The sequence below is a fragment of the Fusarium solani genome (genome assembly GCF_023522795.1).
Source record: "Fusarium solani strain SB1 chromosome Unknown bctg00000012, whole genome shotgun sequence".
Lineage (NCBI taxonomy): Eukaryota > Fungi > Ascomycota > Sordariomycetes > Hypocreales > Nectriaceae > Fusarium > Fusarium solani.
Genome location: NW_027072146.1, coordinates 1,844,514 through 1,868,137, shown reverse-complemented (window position 1 = coordinate 1,868,137; position 23,624 = coordinate 1,844,514). Strand labels below are relative to the sequence as shown.

The 23,624-nt window shown below is 51.6% G+C and overlaps 9 protein-coding genes across 9 annotated transcripts; 5 read left to right on the top strand and 4 right to left on the bottom strand.

The window, feature by feature from the left end:
* Nucleotides 1-221: 221 nt before the first annotated feature.
* On the bottom strand, nucleotides 222-2,932 carry MRS44_016636 (uncharacterized protein; the record flags this gene model as incomplete). Its single annotated transcript, XM_065618107.1, has 4 exons — nucleotides 222-2,060; nucleotides 2,107-2,371; nucleotides 2,428-2,747; nucleotides 2,798-2,932. 4 exons carry the CDS (start codon nucleotides 2,930-2,932, stop codon nucleotides 222-224), a joined length of 2,559 nt encoding a protein of 852 aa, XP_065474179.1.
* A 1,019-nt stretch (nucleotides 2,933-3,951) lies between these two features.
* MRS44_016635 (uncharacterized protein) lies at nucleotides 3,952-5,709 on the bottom strand (the record flags this gene model as incomplete). The annotated part of the gene is made up of 5 exons (XM_065618106.1): nucleotides 3,952-4,144; nucleotides 4,185-4,255; nucleotides 4,302-5,286; nucleotides 5,341-5,552; nucleotides 5,608-5,709. The coding sequence occupies 5 exons, from the start codon at nucleotides 5,707-5,709 to the stop codon at nucleotides 3,952-3,954; spliced, it is 1,563 nt and encodes a 520-aa protein (XP_065474178.1).
* Nucleotides 5,710-7,627: 1,918 nt separating this feature from the next.
* MRS44_016634 (uncharacterized protein) lies at nucleotides 7,628-8,681 on the top strand (the record flags this gene model as incomplete). Its single annotated transcript, XM_065618105.1, has 3 exons — nucleotides 7,628-7,735; nucleotides 7,784-8,014; nucleotides 8,109-8,681. The coding sequence occupies 3 exons, from the start codon at nucleotides 7,628-7,630 to the stop codon at nucleotides 8,679-8,681; spliced, it is 912 nt and encodes a 303-aa protein (XP_065474177.1).
* A 75-nt stretch (nucleotides 8,682-8,756) lies between these two features.
* Nucleotides 8,757-10,352, bottom strand: MRS44_016633 (uncharacterized protein; the record flags this gene model as incomplete). Its single annotated transcript, XM_046270133.2, has 1 exon — nucleotides 8,757-10,352. The coding sequence occupies one exon, from the start codon at nucleotides 10,350-10,352 to the stop codon at nucleotides 8,757-8,759; it is 1,596 nt and encodes a 531-aa protein (XP_046130778.2).
* A 681-nt stretch (nucleotides 10,353-11,033) lies between these two features.
* Nucleotides 11,034-12,067, top strand: MRS44_016632 (uncharacterized protein; the record flags this gene model as incomplete). The annotated part of the gene is made up of 2 exons (XM_065618104.1): nucleotides 11,034-11,587; nucleotides 11,656-12,067. 2 exons carry the CDS (start codon nucleotides 11,034-11,036, stop codon nucleotides 12,065-12,067), a joined length of 966 nt encoding a protein of 321 aa, XP_065474176.1.
* A 491-nt stretch (nucleotides 12,068-12,558) lies between these two features.
* MRS44_016631 (uncharacterized protein) lies at nucleotides 12,559-14,497 on the top strand (the record flags this gene model as incomplete). The annotated part of the gene is made up of 3 exons (XM_065618103.1): nucleotides 12,559-12,841; nucleotides 12,902-12,985; nucleotides 13,026-14,497. The coding sequence occupies 3 exons, from the start codon at nucleotides 12,559-12,561 to the stop codon at nucleotides 14,495-14,497; spliced, it is 1,839 nt and encodes a 612-aa protein (XP_065474175.1).
* A 212-nt stretch (nucleotides 14,498-14,709) lies between these two features.
* Nucleotides 14,710-16,454, bottom strand: MRS44_016630 (uncharacterized protein; the record flags this gene model as incomplete). Its single annotated transcript, XM_046282013.2, has 3 exons — nucleotides 14,710-15,466; nucleotides 15,515-16,300; nucleotides 16,354-16,454. 3 exons carry the CDS (start codon nucleotides 16,452-16,454, stop codon nucleotides 14,710-14,712), a joined length of 1,644 nt encoding a protein of 547 aa, XP_046130781.1.
* A 2,879-nt stretch (nucleotides 16,455-19,333) lies between these two features.
* Nucleotides 19,334-21,199, top strand: MRS44_016629 (uncharacterized protein; the record flags this gene model as incomplete). The annotated part of the gene is made up of 3 exons (XM_065618102.1): nucleotides 19,334-19,387; nucleotides 19,465-20,351; nucleotides 20,671-21,199. The coding sequence occupies 3 exons, from the start codon at nucleotides 19,334-19,336 to the stop codon at nucleotides 21,197-21,199; spliced, it is 1,470 nt and encodes a 489-aa protein (XP_065474174.1).
* A 605-nt stretch (nucleotides 21,200-21,804) lies between these two features.
* Nucleotides 21,805-23,455, top strand: MRS44_016628 (uncharacterized protein; the record flags this gene model as incomplete). Its single annotated transcript, XM_065618101.1, has 3 exons — nucleotides 21,805-22,002; nucleotides 22,159-22,254; nucleotides 22,307-23,455. 3 exons carry the CDS (start codon nucleotides 21,805-21,807, stop codon nucleotides 23,453-23,455), a joined length of 1,443 nt encoding a protein of 480 aa, XP_065474173.1.
* Nucleotides 23,456-23,624: the final 169 nt, after the last annotated feature.

The following is a 23,624-nucleotide window of genomic DNA, read 5'->3' as shown; positions in this document are numbered from 1 at the left end:
GGCTGATTACGCCTTTGTCATCGAGATACAATAGCCACAGTGTTGCCAACCATTACTCGATATACACCAAAAATATGGTCTGTGCGCACAATTATGGAGAGATTTTGTGGATGGACAACCGATTTCGATCGTTACTGTATATGTGCGCAGTGCAGTGTTTTATCCTTTGTTGATACTACTGTCTTGTCTTTTCACGCGGCCCCAGATGTTCACACTCTCTCCTACCACTCAGAAGCCTTCCATGTCCTCGCTGACTGCACTGGCGCTTCAATGGTCTTCACATCGGTATCACCAGCATGCTTGGCAACAGCAAACTGCCAAACCCCCTCCGGCAACACCCATTGACCATCAACGTCACCCTCCCAGGAAGCCAGCTCTCGCTTTCTCACATTAAGCCTCAATGAAATCTCCTCGCCTGGCTTCAACACAGGAGTCTTGTCAAAAGCAACCAGTCGCCTCTCGGTGTCTTTTCCAGATGGCCAGGCATACAATTGAACTGTTTCTTCGCCATCGGCACTGCCGACGTTCTTGACGGTAGCGTTGAAACTCCACGAATCTGGGTTCTTGACTTCAAGCTGGACTGAAGACTCGAACTGCGTGTAGCTCAGTCCATAACCAAACCAGAAGTGAGGTTGCACGTTGTTGTGCAGATAGTATCGGTATCCAAGATGGCACTCCTCCTTGTAAATGACCCTGCCGTCGACTCCAGGCCACATCTCCTTGTCTGCGGCATATGGGAGATCAGCGTACTTACGTGGCCACGAGATAGGCATCCGACCAGATGGGTTGGTGACCCCCAGGAGTAGATCTGACAATCCATTGCCTGCCTCCTGGCCACCGTACCAAGCCTGCACCAGGGTACTGCACTTGTCCTCCCATGGCAGCTCAACTGGTGATCCTGACTGGTTGATAAAGATCAAACGTTCGGGGTGCTTGCACCTTGTCAACAACGCCTCTGCCAACTCGTTCTGGGTGCCTGGGAGATCCATGAACTGTCGATCATAGCCCTCACTTTCCCACTCGTCGTCGATGCCAAGGATAACAACCGAGTAGTCGCTCTCATCAGCGGTCTTGACAGCGGTATCGATCATGTCCTTCGGGAGCTCCTCTTCGAATCCGATGCGGACTGAAGGATGTCCTGAAAAGAAATGCAGCGATCCGTCTTCAGAGAGACCGGGCTTCGTCCAGCCCTCGACGACAAGGTCGTAAGTTTGCCCGGCGTTCATGTGCTTGGAGCTAATCTTCTCACGGCTCCCAAACGAATAGAAGGCCTCGGAAGTTTCTGTCCAGTTGCAGTTGTCGAGGACCAGCTCCCCGTCAATAAACAGGCGAGCTTCACCTACGCTCGCAACACCGAACCGGTGGTTTCCGGTGGTCTGGGGACGTACGGTAGATGTGACACGGAAGGAATATGGCGGAACGTGGGCCTTTTGGAGAGGCAGCGGTGCAGAGTCGATAAAGTCGACCCAGGAGCTGTTGCGATGCTGCGTCTCGAGGATGGGACCCGAAAGGTCGCGAGTAGTGTAAAAGTCAACGCGGACCAAGTTCTTGCCGTCGTCTCCTGACGACCGGGACTTCCACTGGTCCTTCTTAAAGAGGGGCAGCCATTTCTTGGAGTATGCTCCCTGAGTGTATACGACACGAGTGTGCAGCCCTTGTGCCTCGACTGCAGCCTTGAAAGAGGTCATAGGTTGACTCAGGTATTGCGGGTTCATGGTGGCCGATCCACCGCCGCCTGGCGTTCCAAGCAAGGCATTGGGACCGATGAATGCGACTTGCTTTCCTGAAAGATCAGCAGGCTTCAGGGGAAGCGTGGAATTGTCGTTCTTCAACAGGACAGCTCCTTGGGCAGCAACAGTTCGCATAAGCTTTATGCCTTCCTGGGTTGTTGACGACTGCTCCAGCTGCTTGCGAGTCTGCAGAGCCTCCTCCTCAGACAGCCCTAGGAGTCCCATTCTCTTGCACATGGACAGAATTTGGCCGGCAGAGGAGTCAATGGCCTTGAGTAGCTCATCGGGGTTCTCGGTCTTCTTGACAGCCTCGAGGAGCAATTCTCCTCTCTTTGCTAGGTGGCCCAGGCATCTCGAGATCGAGGCCAGCAATGACGCTCTCGGCAGTAGAGTTAGTGCCGCCCCAGTCGCTCATGACGAGGCCCTTGAAGCCCCAGTCACCGCGAAGGACTTCCTGGAGCAGATGGTGGTTCATATCGGCGTGGGCGCCATTAATGACATTGTAAGATGTCATGAGACAGCCCGGCGTGGTGTTTGATCGGACCACCATCTCGAAAGGCTTGAGGTACATCTCTCTCAAGGCCTTCTCGCTGACCTTGGCATCGATGGTGAAACGTTGCCATTCTTGCTCGTTGGCAACGCTGAGGGAGGAGAGATCGTATTAGCAAAGATCGAAAACCTGAATATGACTCCTTACAAGTGCTTTACAGTCGCCATCACTTGACCCGTCTCCTGGACTCCAGCCACATATTCAGTGGCCAAAGACCCCGTCAAAAAGGGATCCTCGCCGAAGCTCTCAAAGTTGCGGCCGCCAAGGGGGTTTCTCGAGAGACAGATAGTTGGTGCAAGTAGAATCTGTGCCGCCTTCGTCCTGGCCTCCTCGCAAAGTAGACGACCGACAGATCGAAGCTGTTGCTTAGACCATGTTGCTGCTTGGCAGATCGGCCCAGGGAGGAACGCAGCGGTAGGACCGTCGACCGCGAGCTGACCTCTAGCTCCGGAGGGACCATCAGTTGTCTTATCACCGTCAGTCTATGCACTAGGCACATCTCTGCAGGGGTGGTAACCTTGAGGGAACCGATGCCGAGCCGGCTTATCTCGTTGGTCTGCCATGTATCGGCTCCGGCCAGCAAGGAGACCTTCTCCTCTAGGGTAAGCAGCTGGAGAAGCTGTTCAACATCGTCGGTACGAGGGGAGGCCATGGCTGGTTAATTCGGCGTCACTTGAGGTCCGGTCTCGCCAAGGCTTTATGCTGCCGTGTTTCCCAGTGGCGCTCTCTGCTTGATCATGACTTTCCATCTAGCGGTTTGCCTGGTCATATTTATCCGAGCCATGATACAAAGCGTGACCCCTCACACGAGATTAATCAGCGGCAGCGTGTTGTATTCCCTATTATGGAGATAAACTGCATATCCAGATGAGGTATTATCTCAGATGCTCCAAGCCGTCGTTGTTATCACGGGATGTGATGTGAAGGTTTCTATTGGCGTTAAGTATTGGAAAGACGGGCCTTCGGGCCATCTTCGTGAGATCCTCGGGGCAGCTCGTCTGATTCGGACTGGTCTGGTTCGTTGTAGTGGAGAAGCACGACTCAGTGACCCCTGCGTGAGGCGTAAGTGTTGAGATAATGGCACACTAGCCAGACCCTAGACTACCAGCATCTCCTCTTATCACAGAGAGATGTGGGGTACGGGAGAGATTCCTTTTGTTTGGCACTGCAAGGGTTGCAATCCGGAGATACTAGGATAAGCCCGATTAACCACTGCAAGTTTCTTGCTGGATTGGTGCTGGAAGCGAGAGAAGCTAGAGTTTGGAGTGACTCTTCATCTTGGAACTAACATGACCCTTATCATATTTCCCTGACATTTCGCCTGCGAGTGCGAAAGGACTACTCCAAAATAAACGACTATTATTGTCTACTGATTGCCATCTGGCTTTATATGAGAGGAGTGTGGGGATTTCTCCTCATGGATTATGAAGATGTCCACTCGGTGTATCATTATCTCGTTCACTTATCTATGCTTTCAAGGCATGGATCTTTCAACGGGGCAAGTTAACAGGTTAGAGCCCGGTTACTTGTTTTCAGCTACTGATATTGAACCCTTGCCAGACTAACAATACCCACTGAAGCTTATCGGAGCATTGAGTTGCCCTTAAATGAATTGACAACGCTAGAGACTATCCTGGAACTGCATTTCCGGTTTCCACACGTGGGCACCATCTACTCATCCACTGGCTCAGTGCTGTGCTTGATGTCGGGTTTGACCTGGGCCAGAACCGCCTCAGCGTCCAACTTGGATGGAACTCCTTCGATGATCTTCTTGACACCAGAGACCTGGGAGTGAACCTCTCCATCGAGAGAGAAGAGAGACTTCTTCGAGGGACAGATTTCGAGTCTCGACCCAGTATTTGGCCTTTGTTCTAGTTAGCTATCTATGTATAGTGATGTGGTACAAGATACTCACTATGATTGCCAGCTGAAATAGGTTCCACCCGCCATTCATCATGTAGGTGATCCAACCGATCTAGAAAGGCGTTAGCTCATCACTCATTACGCGTTGGCTGACTCACGTTGTTCATTGCGATGGGGAAAGCAAAAATGGGGATCAAGATGGTCATGTTCTGCCATGTAATGCACCATGACATGCCGATACTTCGAATCTGGTAGCTGAGAAGCTCAGGAGGATACATCTGCAGGATAGGAGTCCATCCGAAGCTGTAAAATCCCTGGGCCAGGAACATCATGGCGACGTTGGCGTAGATGGCGCTCTTGTTGGTCGAGTTGCCGAATTCCTTGGTCAGAGCTCCGATGATGAAGAGGGTGACGGTGCACAGAGCTGTCGAGATGATGGCCAGCATCTTTCTTCCGATGCGATCGGCCATGTAGGTGCCGAACAGGCAGATGATCAGGCAGAAGGCGTTTAGGACAACGTTGACCTGGAGCTGGGCGGTTGAGTCGGTGATTCCGGCGTTTGTAAGCGCAGTGCCAAGGTAGTACGAGAAGATGTTGCTGCCTGTCATCATGCTGAAGATGGCGACGGAAAATACGAGCAGCATTCTCTTGCGGTATCCCTTGTTGACGCAGAGCTCTTTGATCGAAGGTGTCTCCATCTCCTTCTCGTAATCGAGCGATTCGCAAATCTGAACAAACTGAAGCTGTACCGCCGGATCTGAAATGTCACCATCAGAAGTGACCTGCGCAATAGCGGCAAGCGCCTCATCCTTGCGGCCCTGGTACGCCAGCCAACGGGGAGATTCAGGGGCGAACGGAAGCGCAATGATGGAAATAACGGTAAAGACAATCTGGCACAGCGCCGGAAGTCTCCAGGCCCACGTACTCTGCAGAAACGAGGTGCCGTACGTGATTCCGGCTGAGAGCAGGCCACCAACATAGTAGACGTCGTTGATGAGACCGAGACCAAGGGTGCGGTGCTTGAGAGGCAGGGCTTCGGAGATGTAAACTGGAACTGCCATGTAGGTGCCACCGATGCCAGCGCCAAGGATGAACCTAGCAACAAGGAACATGGCGATGTTCTGAGAAGCTGCTGTGAGGGCACTAATTGACGGTCAACTACTTCCTATGGTGTCTCGCGTAGATAGTTCAACTTACCCGCCAATGATGGCTAGAATGGCCGAGTAGAAGAGCGAAGGCTTCCTTCCAATGTAGTCGGGGACCCTGGCAAAGCTGGCACTACCGATCGCCGCGCCGACCCAGATGATACCCGAGTTGAGAGCCGTCGTAGTGGGTGTGAGATTGAAGTAATCCGTGTACGCGGGCAGAATATTCAGAGCGTTCATCATGGAGGCATCGTAACCCAGGACCTAGAATAGATGTCTGATTAATTGAGAGTGGCTGTGATGTTCGAGATACACGTACCGAGCCAGTGTTAATGGCGGTGCAGATGAGCAGGATGTTGACCTGCCAGGACTTTCGCGGCACCCATGAAGGAAACCTGGACAAGACGGAGACAAAAGACATGATGGCGATATTAGAAGAGGGAGTACTGCGGCTGTTGTCTCGCGTTTCGTATTAACAAGTCAAGATCTATTATATAGTCGACCCTCGATGCGACGTCCCCCTCTACCCCCGCACGCAGCACAAGTTTATCTATTGCTCACAAGCAGCTAGTCTTCCCGGACTGGAGTTATCACCGCATTGGGTAATTCGCATGGTTGATAACTTGGAGCTCGGCTCTAGCCTCCCCTCCATCTCGCTTATCATTGCCTTTGTCTACGAGATAGCATCCACCTGGGTCCCCAACTTAGTGCTATCAGGTCCATGCACCCTTGACCTGTAGTCCTGTGTTACGGCTGTGTTATTTCCGTTGGGTCGCTCAGAAGCCCACCCCCCACCGCTTCTTTGAGCCCTTGACCAAGCTCATCCCTCACCACATTGGCTCCTCCAAACATGCTCCTCCAAAGGCGGATCTTGAATCTTGAGCCCCGATTCCCAAAATTTCGTCCCACTCCCCCACCGGAGAACTTTTTCCTTGTTCGTTACTCTTTTTCTCTCCCCCCGCCTTACTCCTCACGCAGTTCGATCTTCTGTCTCAGTTAACCCATCAAGGGCCGGGCTTCAACTATAATAAAGAACACAGTGTCAACACATTATAGCATCATGACCCAATGCTAACACAGTGGCCTTTTTTTCACCTTCTGCTGCCCGCAGTAGAAGAGTCATACCTAGCCGCATCATCATGAAAGGTTAAACCTCTCATGGGGCCTCACGTAGTTCACCCAGCATGAAAACCCTTAGTTTATCGCTGCTCATTCGAAGGGCCAGGAGCACTTTGGGGGTTGTGGATCTCGCGGGGGCCAGACTTGGAGAGGTCGCGGTCCACGTTGGGGCCCTGTGGGCGGCTCGTAGGCCAGGACGGCCTCAAGATATCCAGTGATCTGTCGAAAACAACAACATTCGGTAACTTGGGATATACAGAACCAATAACAGATTAATCGGCGGTTCCAGACATTTCAGTTATGCACATCAGAGAGGCAAAAGCGGTCGCCGTGGATGACCAAGGCCAGCGGCGAGGTCTTTGAGGTTTCGTCCCAAGGTAAAGGGCAAAGAAAACTTCGGGGGAAAAAAAAAAAAGAACAGAGTCGGAAGAAAGGGTGGAATTGAAGACCAAGAAATGAAGGAGAGAAAAGGGGGCACAACTCGGTGTTGACCGCTATTCGGTAGAGCTAAGAAACGTCGCGTCGTGCTTCCAGATACCCACCAGGCAGGCGGATGAGGGCAACAATGAATTTATTGGCAATGATGGCCTTTTATTGAACTGTGAAAAGTATTCTAACTTACTAGGTAACTGCAAGTATGGCGCTATGATGAACTGGCTGTGAAACAGCGTCCCTCTCCGCAGAAGATAGTGCCCGCGCGGACAAGGCCCCGCGCGGGTGGTGAGCATCTCGGCGGCGGTGTCCACCATATCTGTGAAATGTCGGTGGCTGCAAGTGATTCGGATCGAGGCTTGGCTCGGCAGGGGTTTGACGTCAACATCCATTACCGTCCAATGACAAGGCTAGAATCGCGCCGCAGCCAGTCGGCGCCTCTGCTCACGGTACCCAAACCCCTGGATTGAGTTCACTCAGAGCGGCCTTGGACATCATGCCAGTTTAATACCCGCGCCGCCCGGAGCCCTGTTCGGCAATTTTAGATACCGCCTCTCCGATGCCATCAGTTGGTAGCTGTCTGCTGCAGCTCGTGCGGGATTGCGGACTTGCCTGTTCTGCCGTGGGAAAGGGATTGAAGACTTGTCCTTGACACAGAATTCCGCAAGGAAACTTGCATATATAAACAATGACAGCATTCCGATAATCTCTCAATCTGTCCCCATCTCATCCCTTTTACCTAAAAGTGCAATAACATCTTTGGAAAGCTCTCAATCATCGCCTACACCATGTCGTCGCTCGTCGCAGTCGCTGGAGGAACCGGTAACCTTGGCCGCACCATCGTCGAAGCCATCATCGCCGACGGGAAATCCCAAGTCGTCATACTGGCTAGAGAGGTAGATCTTAGTGCCGTCCCAGTAGGCAATTAGCTAACAATCCTGCAGGCCAATGCCGAAAAGGAGAAGCAGATTGGGGCAAAGATCCTGCCCGTCAACTACGCCGATGTCGACGGCTTGACCAAGGTCCTCGAGGATAACAATATCGAGACTGTCATCTCAACTTTGAACACCATGGGTGTTGCGGACCCGGAGCTGAACCTCATTGCGGCTGCCGATCAGGCCAAGACCACGAGGCGCTTCGTTCCAAGCATTTTGGGGCGCCAAGTACACTCAAGAGTAAGCGTCCCCTAGTCCTGCAGGTGATTGAACTTGATGTTAACCCATGTCTTCCATTTTGGGTAGGATCTCCGACAGCTTTCCCATTGCAAAGGCGAAGCTGGCTGTCACTGCCGCTCTTGAGAAGACGAACCTCGAACACACCTCATGGCTGATTGGTTATTTCGCCGACTACTATATCGCACCCCATCTTCCCAGCCACATGACCATCTTGAGAGTTGTCATTGACATGGCTAACAACGCGGCGGCTATCCCCGGGTCTGGTGATGTCCCCGTGGCATTCACCTATACCGTGGATCTCGCCAAGTTTGTCTCCGCGTCGCTGTCCCTGCCCAAGTGGCAGCCCGAGACGTACCTCGTCGGCGACAAATTGACATGGAATCAGCTTCTTGCACTCGCTGAGGCTGCCAAGGGCACCAAGTTCAGCGTGACGTATGATTCAGTGGATTCGTTGAAGGAGGGCAAGGTCTCGGAACTGCCCAGCCATGCAGCCATGTATGGCTTCCTCCCTAAGGAACAGCTGCAGGGCATCTTGGCGACGTTTGGACTCATGTTTGAAGGCGGCCTGTTTGACTTGAAGGGTCCTTCTATTGCGCAGGAGTTTCCGGACATCAAGTTGAGGTCGATGAAGGAGCTGCTGACCGAGGCCTGGGAAGGCAAGGAATAGGCATGGCCAACAGGGATGGGGATCAGTATTTCTCTTGATTGGCTATCCCTTGCGTAGCATACGGAGCTAGTCTCATCAGCTCAAATTCATCACCTTGTTCAGTAATCCCCACTCCCCGTCGCCTCGTCTCCTTTCGCACGTAAGAATAGCCTTCTCTACCAGACGATCGGAGAGATCCACAGAGACTTGGCGAACTCGATACGGAACGGGCACAGTGTCGCTGGGAAGATGGTCATCACCAAGATCAACGCCTTCCTCTATCTTGACCACTTCATGCGCAATCCGTGCCGCCACCGCTCCATTCCATATGCTTTCCTTGTGCGTGGCGGTCTCGAGCATCCTGATGGCCCGACGCCTCAGAGAGGGGACGCGACACTTGAGAGCGGTGTAGTACAAGGGCGGTATCAGTCCAATGTCGGCTGTGAAACTGAACCCTCCTGAACAATATCCTTCCGCCTTGTCTGCCACGATGGTGGCAATCGCGTCTTCCAACAGGTGCTCGCAAGCCGACACTACAGAGACAAAGGACTCCTCGAAAGAGTCAAATATTGATTCGTCCGGCGGGGCGAGGCAAGTCGTCGCCATGACGACAGCCATGATGTGATAGACTGTCAAGAGTGGGTAGGATAGCGCGTCTCGGACATTGAGCTGCGACGTAAGGTTGAGCCGGGAGACTTTGTAAGCACGCTGCCAGAGTCGAAGACCAGTTAGGATGCGACTTTGTGTGTCAAGCAACTCTATCGGAGCCTCTCGGACTATGCATTCGCGTGGACACCGTACTGTGAGACAGTGGATAGCGTTGAAGAGCCCGTCGAGATGTTGCCTTGCTTGGCTCATAGAGCCAAACAGGGGAGGTGGTGCCTGGATGGTAGAGTCCACAGTAGCGATAGCGTATGACTTCGACTTGCAACATCCACCTGGGACGCGTCCAAAGAGTGATGATTGGGCATAGAGGCGAGAGAACGCCTCGGTTAGGTAGCTGTCGTTGACGGATTCTTGAGGGTGGCCCAGCACGATAAGGCCTTGTGTCCCTGCAGGCTGCAGGTCGGCCTGAAGTTGGCTGAGAAGATTTAGTCCGTTCTCGAGGTGAGTTTGGCCCTCCATATACCTTCCTTGAAGCAACTCTAAACAGACAAAGATGGCGCACGTTATGAGAACCATTCGAGTCGACGAGGCGTCACGGTCGGTATTTGCAAAATGGGGCCGAAGACAGGCAATGGCCTTGTTGTACTGTTCCAAGGTGAAACGTTCCTGTTGTTCGCAGGATTCGCTGTTGATCTCTTCCTGTGGGCATGACCTCATGAACTCCAGCCTGTGAGCAGAGCCCAAGGCCAGCAATGCATGAAGAACCGAGGGAGCCGTCATACTAGCCTGAAGGACCAGCGTGTCCCAAAACCTTGAGCTGAAGACACCGCAGAGCTTAACGCTCGCTCGATGTCGAAACCAGTCAAAACTCTCTCGCTCTAGGCTATTCCTCGGACCGACTCGAGACCGCGTCGATAGATCATGCAGGGTCCGCTTCTGGAGATTGCCGGGCATCACGGCGGGTCCCTCTCCCCAGACGCCGTAGCCGTCGCAAACGCGGCCGGTGGAGAGGCATCGCCGGCAGCCTGGCCGGCCCTTGTCACATTTGAGCCGTCGGATTCTGTGGAAGGGAGGATCAGATGTCATAGTTAGCTATTGGTTGCAGCGGGAGACACTTACTTGCAAGTCCTGCAGCCGGATTTAGAGTAGACTCGCGTGCTAGAGCTGCATCTCGTCTTCGGAGGGACCGGTGGTAGTTTGTCCATCATGCAGGATGAGTGAATCTGTCCTTTCGGGTTCGTATGTAGCGGAGGTGTCCAAGAACTGGAGGCGCCGGAGAAGAGACAAGTAGTAGACAATCACGGGAAGCACCTGATTAGCTCGATCGCGGTTGTCTTGAGCCCATTCGTTGGAAGATGGTTCAAGTCCCACTTGAAGTTGGGCAAGAAACACGGTTCATGTGGTTCGCTTGTGACGACCAGAGTGGAACTGAAACCAGGGACATGATTGGCCTCGTCGCGATTTATTCGATATGATTGGTCTAACCTCCCTTGCTTTCAGCCGTTCTCCAATAGAGTTTGTGAATAGCGTCAAGCTGCAAGGTGAGCTTCCGAGGACGCAAACCGACAAAGGGCTCCCCTATCTCCGGAACAACGTCTCAATCATGCTGTCGCTCAAACTCCGCAATTCCGCTGGAAAGGCCACCCTATTTTTGCTCCTTGACGGGAGACGCATTTGGTAAAATCCGGCACCATGGGCCGGACATAGAGCTCACGTGCATGCTGGTGTCTAGTGCTGTGAAGCATATAAAGCGCTCTTATGTTCATCATGTATCGACTTAAGATGTCAACGCCTCACACCCTCATACGAGCCGTCCTGATCAACCCTGGCTCTCTAAGCCACGCAAGATTTAAATCCTCTCTTGGACTACCTGTCTTCTACAGTATAATGGCCCCTAACAACTATGATCCCGCCAGGGACATCCCATCTTTAGACGGCAAGGTCATTCTAATCACAGGTGGAAATATCGGCCTTGGAAAACAATCGGCCCTGGACCTGATAAAGCATAACCCAGCCGAGATCTGGCTCGCTGCTCGCAACTCCCAAAAGGCCGACGCCGCCATCACCGAACTCAAGGAGGCGGCGCCTCAAGTGTCTGTCTGGTTCCTCCAACTCGACCTAGGCTCCTTCGAATCCGTCAAAAACGCCGCTCGCACACTCACATCTTCTGTATCTCGTCTTGATATCCTCCTCCTCAACGCTGGCGTCATGGGCTGCCCACCAGGCCAAACCAAGGAAGGCTACGAGACGCATTGGGGAATCAACCACGTTGGTCACGCCTTGCTGCTCAAGCTTCTGACTCCCCTGCTTCTCAAGACAAGGTCTGAGTCTCGCTCCGAGGTGAGAATAGTCTCGGTCAGCTCTGTCGCCCACAAGTTCGCTGTTTCAGGCGGCATCAAACTCGACATTCTCAAGACCAACGGAGGGGAGAATCGCCCAACAACCTATACGGCCAGAGCAAACTAGCAAATCTCATCTACGCCAAGGAATTTGCCGAGCACCACCCGGAGCTAACATCCGTGTCCATCCATCCAGGCACTGTCAAGACGGATCTTCAAACCTCGGGTGGAAATCTCCTCATGCGAGGCTTCCAGAAGTTTATCGTTCCACTCATAGGAGTTGAAGTGCAGGAGGGTGCCAAGAACCAGCTGTGGGCGGCGACCGCCAAGGGTGTTGAGAGTGGGGAGTACTATGAGCCTGTTGGAGTTTCTGGACGAGGTAGTGCATTGTCCAAGAACAAGGAGCTGGGCAAGAAGCTTTGGGATTGGACAGAGAAGGAAATTGAGGCACATAATATCTGAGGATCTGTTTAGTCCCGTTGCAGTCAGTGTTCTTGAGTACCCTTATACATGTAAAGAAATAGTTGTAGATACGAGGCCTTTACATATCATTTTCATGAAATGATTTCTACATCTCCTTTTAGGAATAGCACGCCGAAATGGTAGCAAAACACTGGTTTTAGCTATGCAAAGAATATTATTAAATGGGGCCTATAGTCCAGCCTATTTCCAGGCTTAGTCTTCTCAACTTTGTTATGCCCGAGAGATGCTTGGTCTTCCAAGTGCAGCAGAAACCAAGCACGGGGAACTGGGCCGGTCTGCAGGCCCCCTCAAGTAGTTGGGCTGCAAGGCACCCTACCCAAGACCGGTATCTGATAAACTGCCAGTGTTGACCGCCTGCTTATGCGTGTTGTGAGCAACGTAACAGGGTGCTTCTAACAACCTTGATTCCTTGCCATATTGTGTCTTTTCTAACTACAGTTCTGCTAGACCACTAGATAAGAACACGCGCTATGCCTGGATGCCCACTGTGCCTCAATTTCAATCCCGGGTCTGCCCTAGAAGGGCCACCCGACAGTGGATCTGTCTCTAAGATTGTCTACTCGGCTTCAAAGGGATGCCACTCCTGCAAAGTTTTGAAGGAATGCATCGAAGGCCTCTTCGACATACAGGATGGCTCAGAATACAACTTCGATCTGGCAGTTCGGCATGATTCTGAACCTGGTGCTTGCTATCTTAATCTCGACGTATGGAAAAAGGGACATACATCCACACGGATACAAATCTACAGGCAAGGTAAGACCCTCCCTTCTTACAATCTTGCACATTTCTTAACTTTGAACTCAACTCGATTAGCCGACAGTTGCCCATGGGACATATTCTCCAGAATCGAGGATGTGCCGAGCACTTCATCTAACGAGAGCCTTACTCCGTACTTGGGTACAACAACACGTAGAGGAGTGCCTGAACAGTCATCAAGATTGCAATATCACCTCAAGTTTCTTCCCGACGAGAGTTATCGATGTTGACTGTGAGAAAACCATAGTCAAGGTGGTCGAGGGGCTGAAGGATGAAGACGTGGCAGAAGGCAACTATATTGCCTTGAGCCACTGCTGGGGGGACCCAAAGCACATGACCACCAAGCTCACTACGCACACCTTAGAAGATTACAAGTCTGGGATTTCTATCTCTTCACTCCCCGGAACGTTTAGGGACGCCGTCAACTTTGCGAGGAACATGGGCATTCGTTATCTTTGGATCGATTCTCTGTGTATCATTCAACGGGACGAGGAAAAAGACACGGAAGAAGACAGAGAGCATTCCGACAAAGACTGGATGCAGGAGTCGAAAAGAATGTGTTCAGTCTACGAGAACTCTTATTTGACTGTAGCAGCTGCTTCAGGTTCGGGATGCCGTGATGGGCTCTTCCGAGCCCCGAAACGAGCCGAAGTGGAGGGCTGCACCCCCAGCGGCAATTCCTATCACCTCTTCGCTCGGGAAGATATTCAACACGACAGGTCGGACTTTCCCCTGATGCAAAGAGGCTGGGTCTTCCAGGAGAGGCTCATCTCGCCACGAACATTATACTTTGGCAGACAGGAGCTGCTATGGCAATGCAGACAAGTTTCTACGTGTCAATGCGGCATACTCGAAGACTGGGATGAGCCTGAAGACGATTACCCTGACTTTCTCAAACTTCCAACCCGGCAGGATCCAGAACTGCAAGCCAAGGTCGTTAGCAAGCGGCATCAGCTAATCCAGGCCTACGCAGAAACAACTTTAACCTATCAGAGCGACAAACTTGCGGCTGTTGAGGGCCTTTGTCAGTATATTCTTCCACTGCGCAAGGGCAAATACCTAGCTGGGTTGTGGGAAGACTCCCTTGCTAGAGATCTTTTATGGAAGTCTGGGGACATTTTGTTGGTTCAAGGTCCAGTCAGGACTGAGCAGAAGAGTCCAGAACCAAGAAAGACGCAGTGGAGCGCCAAGAGATGGCTCTTCCCTACATGGTCTTGGGCTTCAGTTACGGGTCGACTTTTATGGGAACTTGATGGTATGACCAACGGAGTTACGCCAGACACATTTCACGTCTGCAAGTCTGACGAGCCATTGGATACAGAGCCAGGCTACGAGCTCAAATTAGAAGGCGTTCTTGTACCGGCCAAACTGAGCACTCTTGAGGAATTAAGGACGAGCTTTTCTCCGGACTACGATCTGCAGGAGGAAGGCAAAGGTTTTGTCAGCTCAGACACAACTGTCTATTGTTTACGAGTCTTTTTCCTGAAACTAGAAAAGGAGTATAGGTCACTGGTTCTGCATCGTTTTGATACAACAGAGGACGTGTATGAGAGGATTGGCTTTTTGCAACATGAGGGATCCAACCCACTTGAGTGGTGGAAGCCGAGTGTGAAGGAATGGAAGCCGAAGAAACAGGTCATCACGCTTGCTTAGCAGCTCTCAGGAGGCTATTTGCTCCTCGCTTGGCCCAGTACTCAGTAGCTTCAAACTGAAAAGATGTGTCATATGGCTCAATGCCCTGTGTACAAGCAAGGGCTGTCGATGAAGACAATAGCCAGCATCATTAGATGCAAAGTTACAGACTATTTGTATTTCGCTTGGACAGATTTCCTACCGACTACGTAGGCGACTTCACGTCACTGACTTTACTCCTCCTCTCCAGAAGTAACCTTACCCTCAGCGGTCTCAACGTCAACGACGCCCCGGCCGTGATCAGAAGCAGTAACAAGTTCTGGCTTCTCAGCCTTCAACTCAGCAAACTTCTTCTCAGCATCCCAAACCCAAGGTGTGTCAGCGGCAAAGAGAAGATCCATTTCCTCAAGAGTTCGCTGGTTACTCTCGGGGTAGAGAGCCCAGACCATGGGGATAGCCAACAAGTTGCAGGCACCAAAGATGTGCAGAGTGTTCTCGCCAATGTTGGAGAACATAACGGGGCAGAGAAGGGTGAGCCAGCCGTTTCCGATACTCCAGCCAAAGACTCCCCAGGCGTTGCCCTTGGCTCGGACCTGAAGGGGGAAGATCTCGGCGGGATACAACCAGGGAACGGTCAGCCAAGTAGCACCGAACACAGAGGTGAAGATGAAGACGAACGAGGCAGCAGCAGCTCCGTACGAGTTCGCCTTAGCCGTGTCTCCGTCTCGCGATGCGTCCTGGCCAAGCTTGGAGAAGGCGGCGGCAAGAAACATGGCAATACCCTGGCCGACAGCGCCCCAGTACAAAGTCCAACGACGACCGATGCGGTCAAGTGTGAAGACGCAGATGAGTGTGGCGAACATGTAGAAGATGTTGTTGAGACCACTGATCCATTGGGACTTTTCCGAGCTGAAGCCAGCAATTCGGAAGATTGTGGGGGCGTAGACAGTGACGCCGGCAATGCCAACCCACTCTTGAATGATTTGAAGCCTACGTGTGTTAGTTGTATTTTCTCTTCAAAGCCGGGTCAGTACTTACCAGATAACAAGCTGCACACGACGTCCAGTGTGAAGCTCTCCAGAGCCAATACCAAACAGCATGTGGATGTAAGAGTTCTTAGAGGACTCCTTGTTCTCGAGCTGAACAATGTTCTTGATGTCCTGATACTCAGCCTGGGCACGAACGATCTCAGTTTCGTCAGATCCACGCAGACGGCGGAGGATGTACTGGGCCTCATCGTCGCGGCCGACCTTGACGAGCCAACGAGGAGACTCGGGGAAGAACCAGACCAAACCGAACAGGAAGATGAGAGGAATGATCTGGAAAGCGATGGGAAATCGCCAGCGGAACGGAGAGGCACCTCCATCGATGAAGGAGAGACCAAACTCGAGCCAGTAGGCAACTACAACACCAAAGATGTTGAGGGTGAACTCGATGGCGATGAACTGACCACGAGAAGTGTGCTCAGCGGTCTCAGTGGCCCAGACAGGAACAATGGCGTTCAGAATACCAGTTCCGATGCCGTTGACGGCACGAGAGCAGATCATCCAGTTGGCATTCTGAGCAGAGCACTGCAGAGCAGCTCCAATAATAGCCCAGACGGAACCCAGAGCGATGGTCTTGATTCTGCCAATCTTGTCACCGACCCAACCACCGAGAAGGCAGCCAAAGAGAGTACCAAGATAGTAAACAGACACGATACCGCCTTGCAACAGACTGTCTGTCACAACGGGGTCTCCGGTCTCTTCGTCAACATAACCAAAGCCCATGAGGTCAATATAGTGCTTGGCGTTGTTCACGCCACCCATCATTCCTTGGTCATAACTAGAGTTTTTGTTAGTTTTGATAGATAATTGCAGGGGCTTGGCAGATCATACCCAAAGAAGAAAATGGACAGAGCCGCAATGCAGTTGATGGCGATGAGAAGCTGACGCTTCTCGAAGTGGTTTGCCACATTGGAGCCGGGAAGACGCTCCATCTTTGGCGATTTGATGTTGTTGGATATCTGGATATAGAGGAGTGCCAACTTGTAATCGTGGAGCGAAGTCTGGGGCACTTATATAAGTTTTGGAATGTGGAGGTTATCACTCCAGATGGGGTCAAACCACACATCTCCACAGCTCGGATAACCGTATTCAACTAGACGACTTGCTGTAATTTGTTTCCAAGTTTTCCAGGGGGGCGGAAACAGGGCCGCTCCTTGAAGGTCAAGCTGTGAGGCTCTTTGTCTGTGCATGAACGTCACCTGGTTTGAAGACCATCTTTTCTGTGCTGCGGGTTTGTTTGCAGGTGGAGATGGAGTCCCCACGTTTTACGCGCACGAATCAGCATTCCAGATGACTTCCTTTCTATGGGGTCGTTTTTTTTCTCTGCATGGCTCGTGACAGGGTCGCTAAGGCGACAGGCAACAGTTTAAAGAACTCGGTGCGGTTCCGTGGGGCGAAGAGTTCCTGTGACATTGGAGGATTGCATCTGATGGGACATATCGAGTCATGTTGCATATGCTATCTTTTACTTGAGCCTTGTAGCGTAGCAATAAAGGAGAATGACCCCATCTTCGGGCTCCAAGATGATCAACTCCTTCCGGGGGAGGGGTCCCCATGGGCTCGGGATGTCAATATCAGGTCAAAACGCGGAGGGCGCAAAAGCCCACTCATTAGGCTCCCTGAGACAAAGAACAGAGTGCGGCTGCCGTGTAGCCGGTCCGCTATGACGCTTCCTTATTCTTCTCGAGGAGGCTCGTGCCAAGAGCTGAACCCGCGGCTCTGGGACATGGGGGGGGTTGTGCCATGTGGGTAGACTCCGAGTTTCCGAAGCCACGCGGGTCCACATGGAGGATCAGTCAAGACGTCTTGGATTGAAGGGTTGAAGCGGCCGCTGGGTGTTCACGATGCCATCCGTTGTTGTTTGCGCTGTCTTGATGGAGTGGTAATCTTTGCCAAGATACACATAAGCGGCCTCCACGTACGATCACTGCATTGCTAGCGTGATGCTCGTAGGAAGTAATATCGCTGTTCTCCTCTACATGCCAGCAAGAGTGGCTGCTATTACACACTTGATCCAGAACTCGATACGCCACGACTCCCGGCAATACCGATTACAAGGTCGCCAAGGCGACGCTAACAGCCACAGGGACAAGGCACGCAGCGCGAATGCTTCGGTAACATGTTCTCTGCAGGCGGTCCAGTAGCATGGCAGCGCTTCAATATAAGGACGTCCGCCATGCGAAGGGATCATGGTGAACAAGAGGGCGGGAGATGGGATGAGGTGCTCCAATATCTGGTACCCGTTGTCAGTTAACGGGGGCTGGCGAGGCCTCCCTGTCAGCTGGGGATGGACCGGGAAACCTTGGATGAGTGAGTGCGCGGACCAGGGTGAATGCCTCAGGCGAAGGGGAACGTATGACTGAGCAAAGAGAATGCCACTGGGTGTGATCTTGTCAGAGAATGTCGTGTTGCAACGTGTGTCTGTCTGAGAAGCATCTGCTTTGGACTGAAGACTCTCATCTAGTCTTGCGGTCGAGCAGTGCTGCTACATGCTGAGTGCGGTAGATCTGACCCCGAAGATCTTTCCCGAGCACATAAGCGAAAAAATTACCCACGATGGCCATACTGCATAAGTGAGAAATGTAGATAAGATAAAAGATTCCCCTCTCTAGCGTAGTACTCGTTGGATATCTCTGAGACGTCAGATGTTGCACGCAAGGGTGGCGTTTACAACGGGCGCGAATTGTGCATACCTGAGCCCACCACACGCGTTCGAGAGAACCTCGACAAGCACGAGCACGTTGCAGCAACTGACACTGCCCCCAGCTTCCCTTCAAAACTGTTACCTCAAAAGGGGGGTCGTCGCGAAGACATTTGACGCGTCGAAGGACGTTCAGCCCGCATCAACGAATCAGGCCTAGCCCCTCATCCTTCGCGTATCGCTAAAACGTCACGGCCCTCGTCGATCTCGTTGCCAGTCGAATCATTTACCTTGTTGAAGACCCGCCAAATCCACTCGAAACATCCACATTGCCTCGGTTAATCGCCGACGCACTGTGTAGCGGTGGAAACTCCAGCGAGAGGACAGTGCGTGTGTTTATTAATTTGCGGATACAAATGACGGGAATAATTTTTCTAGTCTTCAGGGGTCTTGAATCAGGAAATGATCGGCCGTTACTCAGGAGATGGGAGGGAATCTTCTCGACGCGAGTCAGATACGCTCCGAGGAGCGGAAGAAGCAGGTTATTCTCGGGTGTTGGATAAAGAAACAGGCATAGAGGTATGGAATGAGATGGGAATGGGGTTCTGAATGTTCTATAGCATGGATATGACTGTTTCGACTTCATAATTGAGTGGGAAGAACAGGATTCTTGACATCAAGAATCGAGTGTCCTTGGAGAGGCCAAATTAAAGAAACATAGAGATAAGAATAATTACAACCGTTGAATAAGAACTTTTTTAGGTCTAAGCCTTTGAAACTGATTTCCATACCTTTGTAGCTTCGTGGAATGAAAATGGCGAATGAGGGTGGACACTGTCAAAAATCTTGATTCGTTTGATAACATGCGTGATCGCACACTTCATTCTAATTCACCAATAGTGTATTTCAACTAGACTGAACCGTAAGAGGAGAGCAGGCTCCATTATTAAACCAAATTCATCCTTTTTAGCGCACTCCGTGTAGTCTTTTGGGCATTTTTGGCTGAAAGATAGTTTTGTTCATTTGGTCAGTCAAAGACTCCTTATCTCAGTTTGAGTGACAAATTTATATCCTTTTTTCACAACATTTCGTGCGAAATTCAGTTTCATCCGTTCTCTACTTCAAAGCCAAGAATTACCAGTTTCCGGGCTCGAGCACGAATGGCCCAAGATGCAGACCCGGACTCCAGCCCGCCTCAAGGCACCATCACAGTTTACGAACGAAGTGACAGATATCTCATGACGAGGGTCCTCTAAACTGTCATCAAACCATTTAGACCTGCGCTGGTAAAAGTGGGAAAGATCGCTACAGAGGACTCAACCCGGATGAATGCACCCAAGGCCGCATTGAAACGATGCGACGTGGAGGAGAGGCGGGTTGAGGGTCTCTGGGTGTACGACTTGACAGCAAAATCGACTGGAAAAAGCACAGGGAAAGCCAGAGAAGGCTACCGACGCAGGATTATCTACTTGTCCGGTGGAGGATGGCAGATGCCACCGAGCAATCAACACTGGTCTTTCTGTGCTGAAATGGTGTCTCGTATGCCAGATACCAGGATCACCATCGTCTCTTCACCATTGGCGCCGAAAGATGCAGTCTCAGTTGCATTCCCTCAAATCGAAAAAACCTACAAAGAGCTCCTAAAATATGCACCAAGGGCTGGTGAAGCTGTCGTCGTCGCTGGAGACAGCTCAGGAGGCAACATTGCGCTGGCTGTAGCAACTTGGACTTTGAAGACATCACAGGAACAAGATTTGGTACCTCCAACAGCCATTTTAGCCATCTGCCCTACCACGGACCTCCGCCACGAACACCCGGATATCAAGGCAGCGGACAGGGTTGACCCGGTGCTCACCTTCTCGTGCATCAACTCGACGGCTAGAACTTGGTGTCCTGAACCAACAGGCTTGAGTCAGGCAGGGGCTGATACGAGAGGGGGCCACGACGAGAAGGGCATGCGCCTGGACTGGAGCTTCGAAGACCCTCGAGTCTCGCCCATCCAAGCAGACCTTAGTGTCCTAACCCGAAACTGTGTCAAAGTCCATGGCATTACAGCTTCACATGACGTCCTCGGGCCAGAGGCTGTTGCGTTTCGTGACAAGTGCAATAAGGAGGGGATCAGGGGCGAATGGCTTGCTTGGGATGGACAAATGCATTGCTTTCCTTTGGCGTTCAAGTACGGTCTCAAGTAGAGCAAGGAGGCCATGGATTTCGTGGTTGATGTGCTGCAGAGATCCTGATTGATTTGAAGAGGATTGTATTTGGGAATCCTATTAATGGGATTGCAAGCGGGAAAGAAGGGCTGATGCTATCAAAAGAATATTAATACTTTGCTTTTGATCTGCCTTGAAGCATGCACACTAAGCGCACGTATGAGTGATTCGGCAATTATCTCATTAGTTAGCAGCAACCTCCGCGGCGGTCGCGCATATGGGAATTTTCCCTGGCGAGTATTAGGGCCGCTAGTTGACCGTCAACTACGCCGAGGGCATCTTAATCGGCTATAGGCACTTCGATACTCTTCCGGCGGACAAGGTCAACTTGCCCTTTGGCTACTCGGACCTTGTCATCTCACCAACTTCCGAAGACTGCTGGACCGTTAGCATCAAGGTTACCAATACTGGCAGCCTCGAGGGAGCGATAGCCGTGCCGGTCTACATGGGTAACAGCACGAGACAGCCCGAAACCCCCATCAAGACGCTGGCTGGGTTCAAGAAGCAAACCTTGGCGCCTGGTGCATCGGCAGTAGTTGAAGTGCTTCTCCAAGCTCATGAATTTTCAGCCTGGAGCGAGAAGGAGCAAGAATGGGTGGTTGACGGTGGTGAATACAACTTTAGTGTTGGGAGAAATGCTGCAGACCTGGTTGAGAGCAAGAAGTTGTCAGTAGAGTCTCAGTCGTATGAGCCTTGGGCTAGATATGAGTTACTCGCATGGACAAGTTTCATCTCTATCTTTAGCTCCTTTTGCAAATACCACAAAGCTGAACGGCTTTCAATACCTCAGTCTCTTGCGCAACTGGAACATTATGCTTCATAACGTAGCACACAATTAAAGCCTGGACACATCTCCAAAGTCAAAAACACGCTATGGGATGCGTGCAGGAGGGCGAAGCTCCCAGCCTAGGCAGAATTTCTCGGGGTCTGCAGGTGGAATAGAGAGTAGGTGTCCATGCTTGAGTGAAACGGGTAGTTCAATAACGACCAACCCTTTCCTCGAGGCCAGACGGATAAGGCGGATCAGGCACCTGCAGAGACAAGTATCAGTCTGCCCTAATGCGGCTCGATGCTGACCACCACAACCTGCATGTTTCCTCCCAACAGAAACAACATCCTACCTACAACCAATGATCCCTATCCAGTCCCCTCACCGCCACGCCACAACAGTCATGCACCTGCCAACCAAACTACAAATTGAATTTTCAAGTAGGATAGCTAAGAGAAGGCGCGCATCTTGGCGCGGGGAATCCTCATGAGGCAGACCGTGAGGCGGTTTTCTCGCGCCTATCAATCGTCTCTGTGCACCCTGTTCGACATTGACATAAATGTTGGTTCTGGCCAAGGCCGCTCTTTCCCCCAGCCATCTTTCCCTTCCAACACCAAAGCATTCCTTTCTCCTTGTGACACTTCCGCCGAACCACCACAATGGAGGTTCTCGGCGCTGTCGCTGGAACATTGCAATTGATCCAGGCGCTGATGAAGGGCTTGGACGAAGTAAACAAAGTTCATCATGAGATCAAGCACCAAGATCAGACTTTGAAAGACTTCGATGCTGATCTCGAGCAAATGGAAATGACCCTGATTGCGTTTGAGGGTGTTGTTCGCACGGCTTCGAATTCTAAAGTCCAATTACCAGATGGGCTGGACCTCGGAGAGATCAAACACGCTTTGGAAAATGAAAAAAAAAACATTCTTGAGTCTTGCGACTATTTTCGACTACATCAAGAAGAAAAGTCAGCATGATGGCGGCCGAATCCAGGGTCAAGTGCACGCACACAGAGCATGGAGAAAGAGTGCTCCTACGATCAGGCATCTCCGGGCGCGAATGTCGACATTCACGTTGATGATGCAAACACCGGTAATTCTATTGAAAATGTGAGTTGTTTCAATACATTCAAGTGGCAGGTCACAGTCATGCCACTTCTAGGCCAAGCAAACGAGCGGTGCTAACAGGAGCAGCGAAATCAGCCAGCGCAAGGCAAACTCAGTGAGCCATCAGGTCAACAACCTCACGGATCATATATTGCATCTGAAAGACTCGATTGACCAACTCCGACACCGCGCTTCAGATACACAACAAGGACAAGGCGATCCGGACACGACAGGCCTGACCGGACAGTCAGTCAAGGACACAATCAACGACAGCAACGAGCTAGCCAATTTAGCTAGTAGCATTCTTGAGACTGCGACGACTGTTGGAGCGTCTATCAAGAGCCGCATCGGGGTGAAGACTGGAAATCGAACACGAGCCCCTCGTCACTCGCGCGCCAAACGAACCCTGAACCAGGCCTCCCAGTCAAATGTCTATAACCCGATCCTGGCACTGGAAGCGAGCATGTCTCTGATAGGCGTGCCATTGTCAACAGGAGAGCGTGAAAATATATCTAATTGGCGAGACAATGTCGTCACAAACCAGGGCGGAGATGCCGGTTCCTCTCATCCGGGGTCTGAAAGTTCAAGAAACTCCAAACAGATCGTCGCTCCGCCATCGTCAGCCAGTGGAAACCAATCGAGACCAGAAACAAGAGACCCAAGCTTGTTTCCATCAATGTTTCCCCAGCTGCCGCTGGCCTATCACGAGCCCGATCTCATTCTCGACGCAGCCATGCATCTCATCTCCCCACATTTCGAAGACATCTGCTCTAGTGTCGCCGACATGTTCAAATGCCGCATACGGGATGATAGAGCCCTCCCGTGGATGAACAAAAGGAGGCAACAACTTCTGAAGGCTGGAAACTTCAAAATGCCCAGAACATCCCAGACTGGAGATGTTTGGCTGTTTCTCGACGCGATATTTCGGACAAACCTATCGCAACGCTTCAGCGACGGGGTGAGATCGAATCCCTTCATTTCATCGCCATCGTTGATGGAAGCCCGCTTTCTCATGGGAAGAACCGGTTACCAACGTGGCAACTTAGTCACAGCGGCTCCGCTTCTGATTATCTTCGCCAACAATGAGAGAATTAGGATTCAATCTTCGGGAGCTTTCGAAGGGCCATCACATGTCTGCCGGCCTGAGACTGAGCGCGGCCTTCTTTGTGGGAAACTGCTATGCCAGCTAGATCCTTTCTCCTAATATGGCCCTAGGAGTTTTATCTGTTCGGAATGCGAAGGCAAGTCTGCGTGGCCTTACTTGCCCATGCTCTTTGCTCATCTACAGTAGGTCTTAAAAAGTAATGACATATTTTCCCATACCCCGCTCTTACTTTAACCTCTACTAAATTTATTACTAACTTTAATTATTT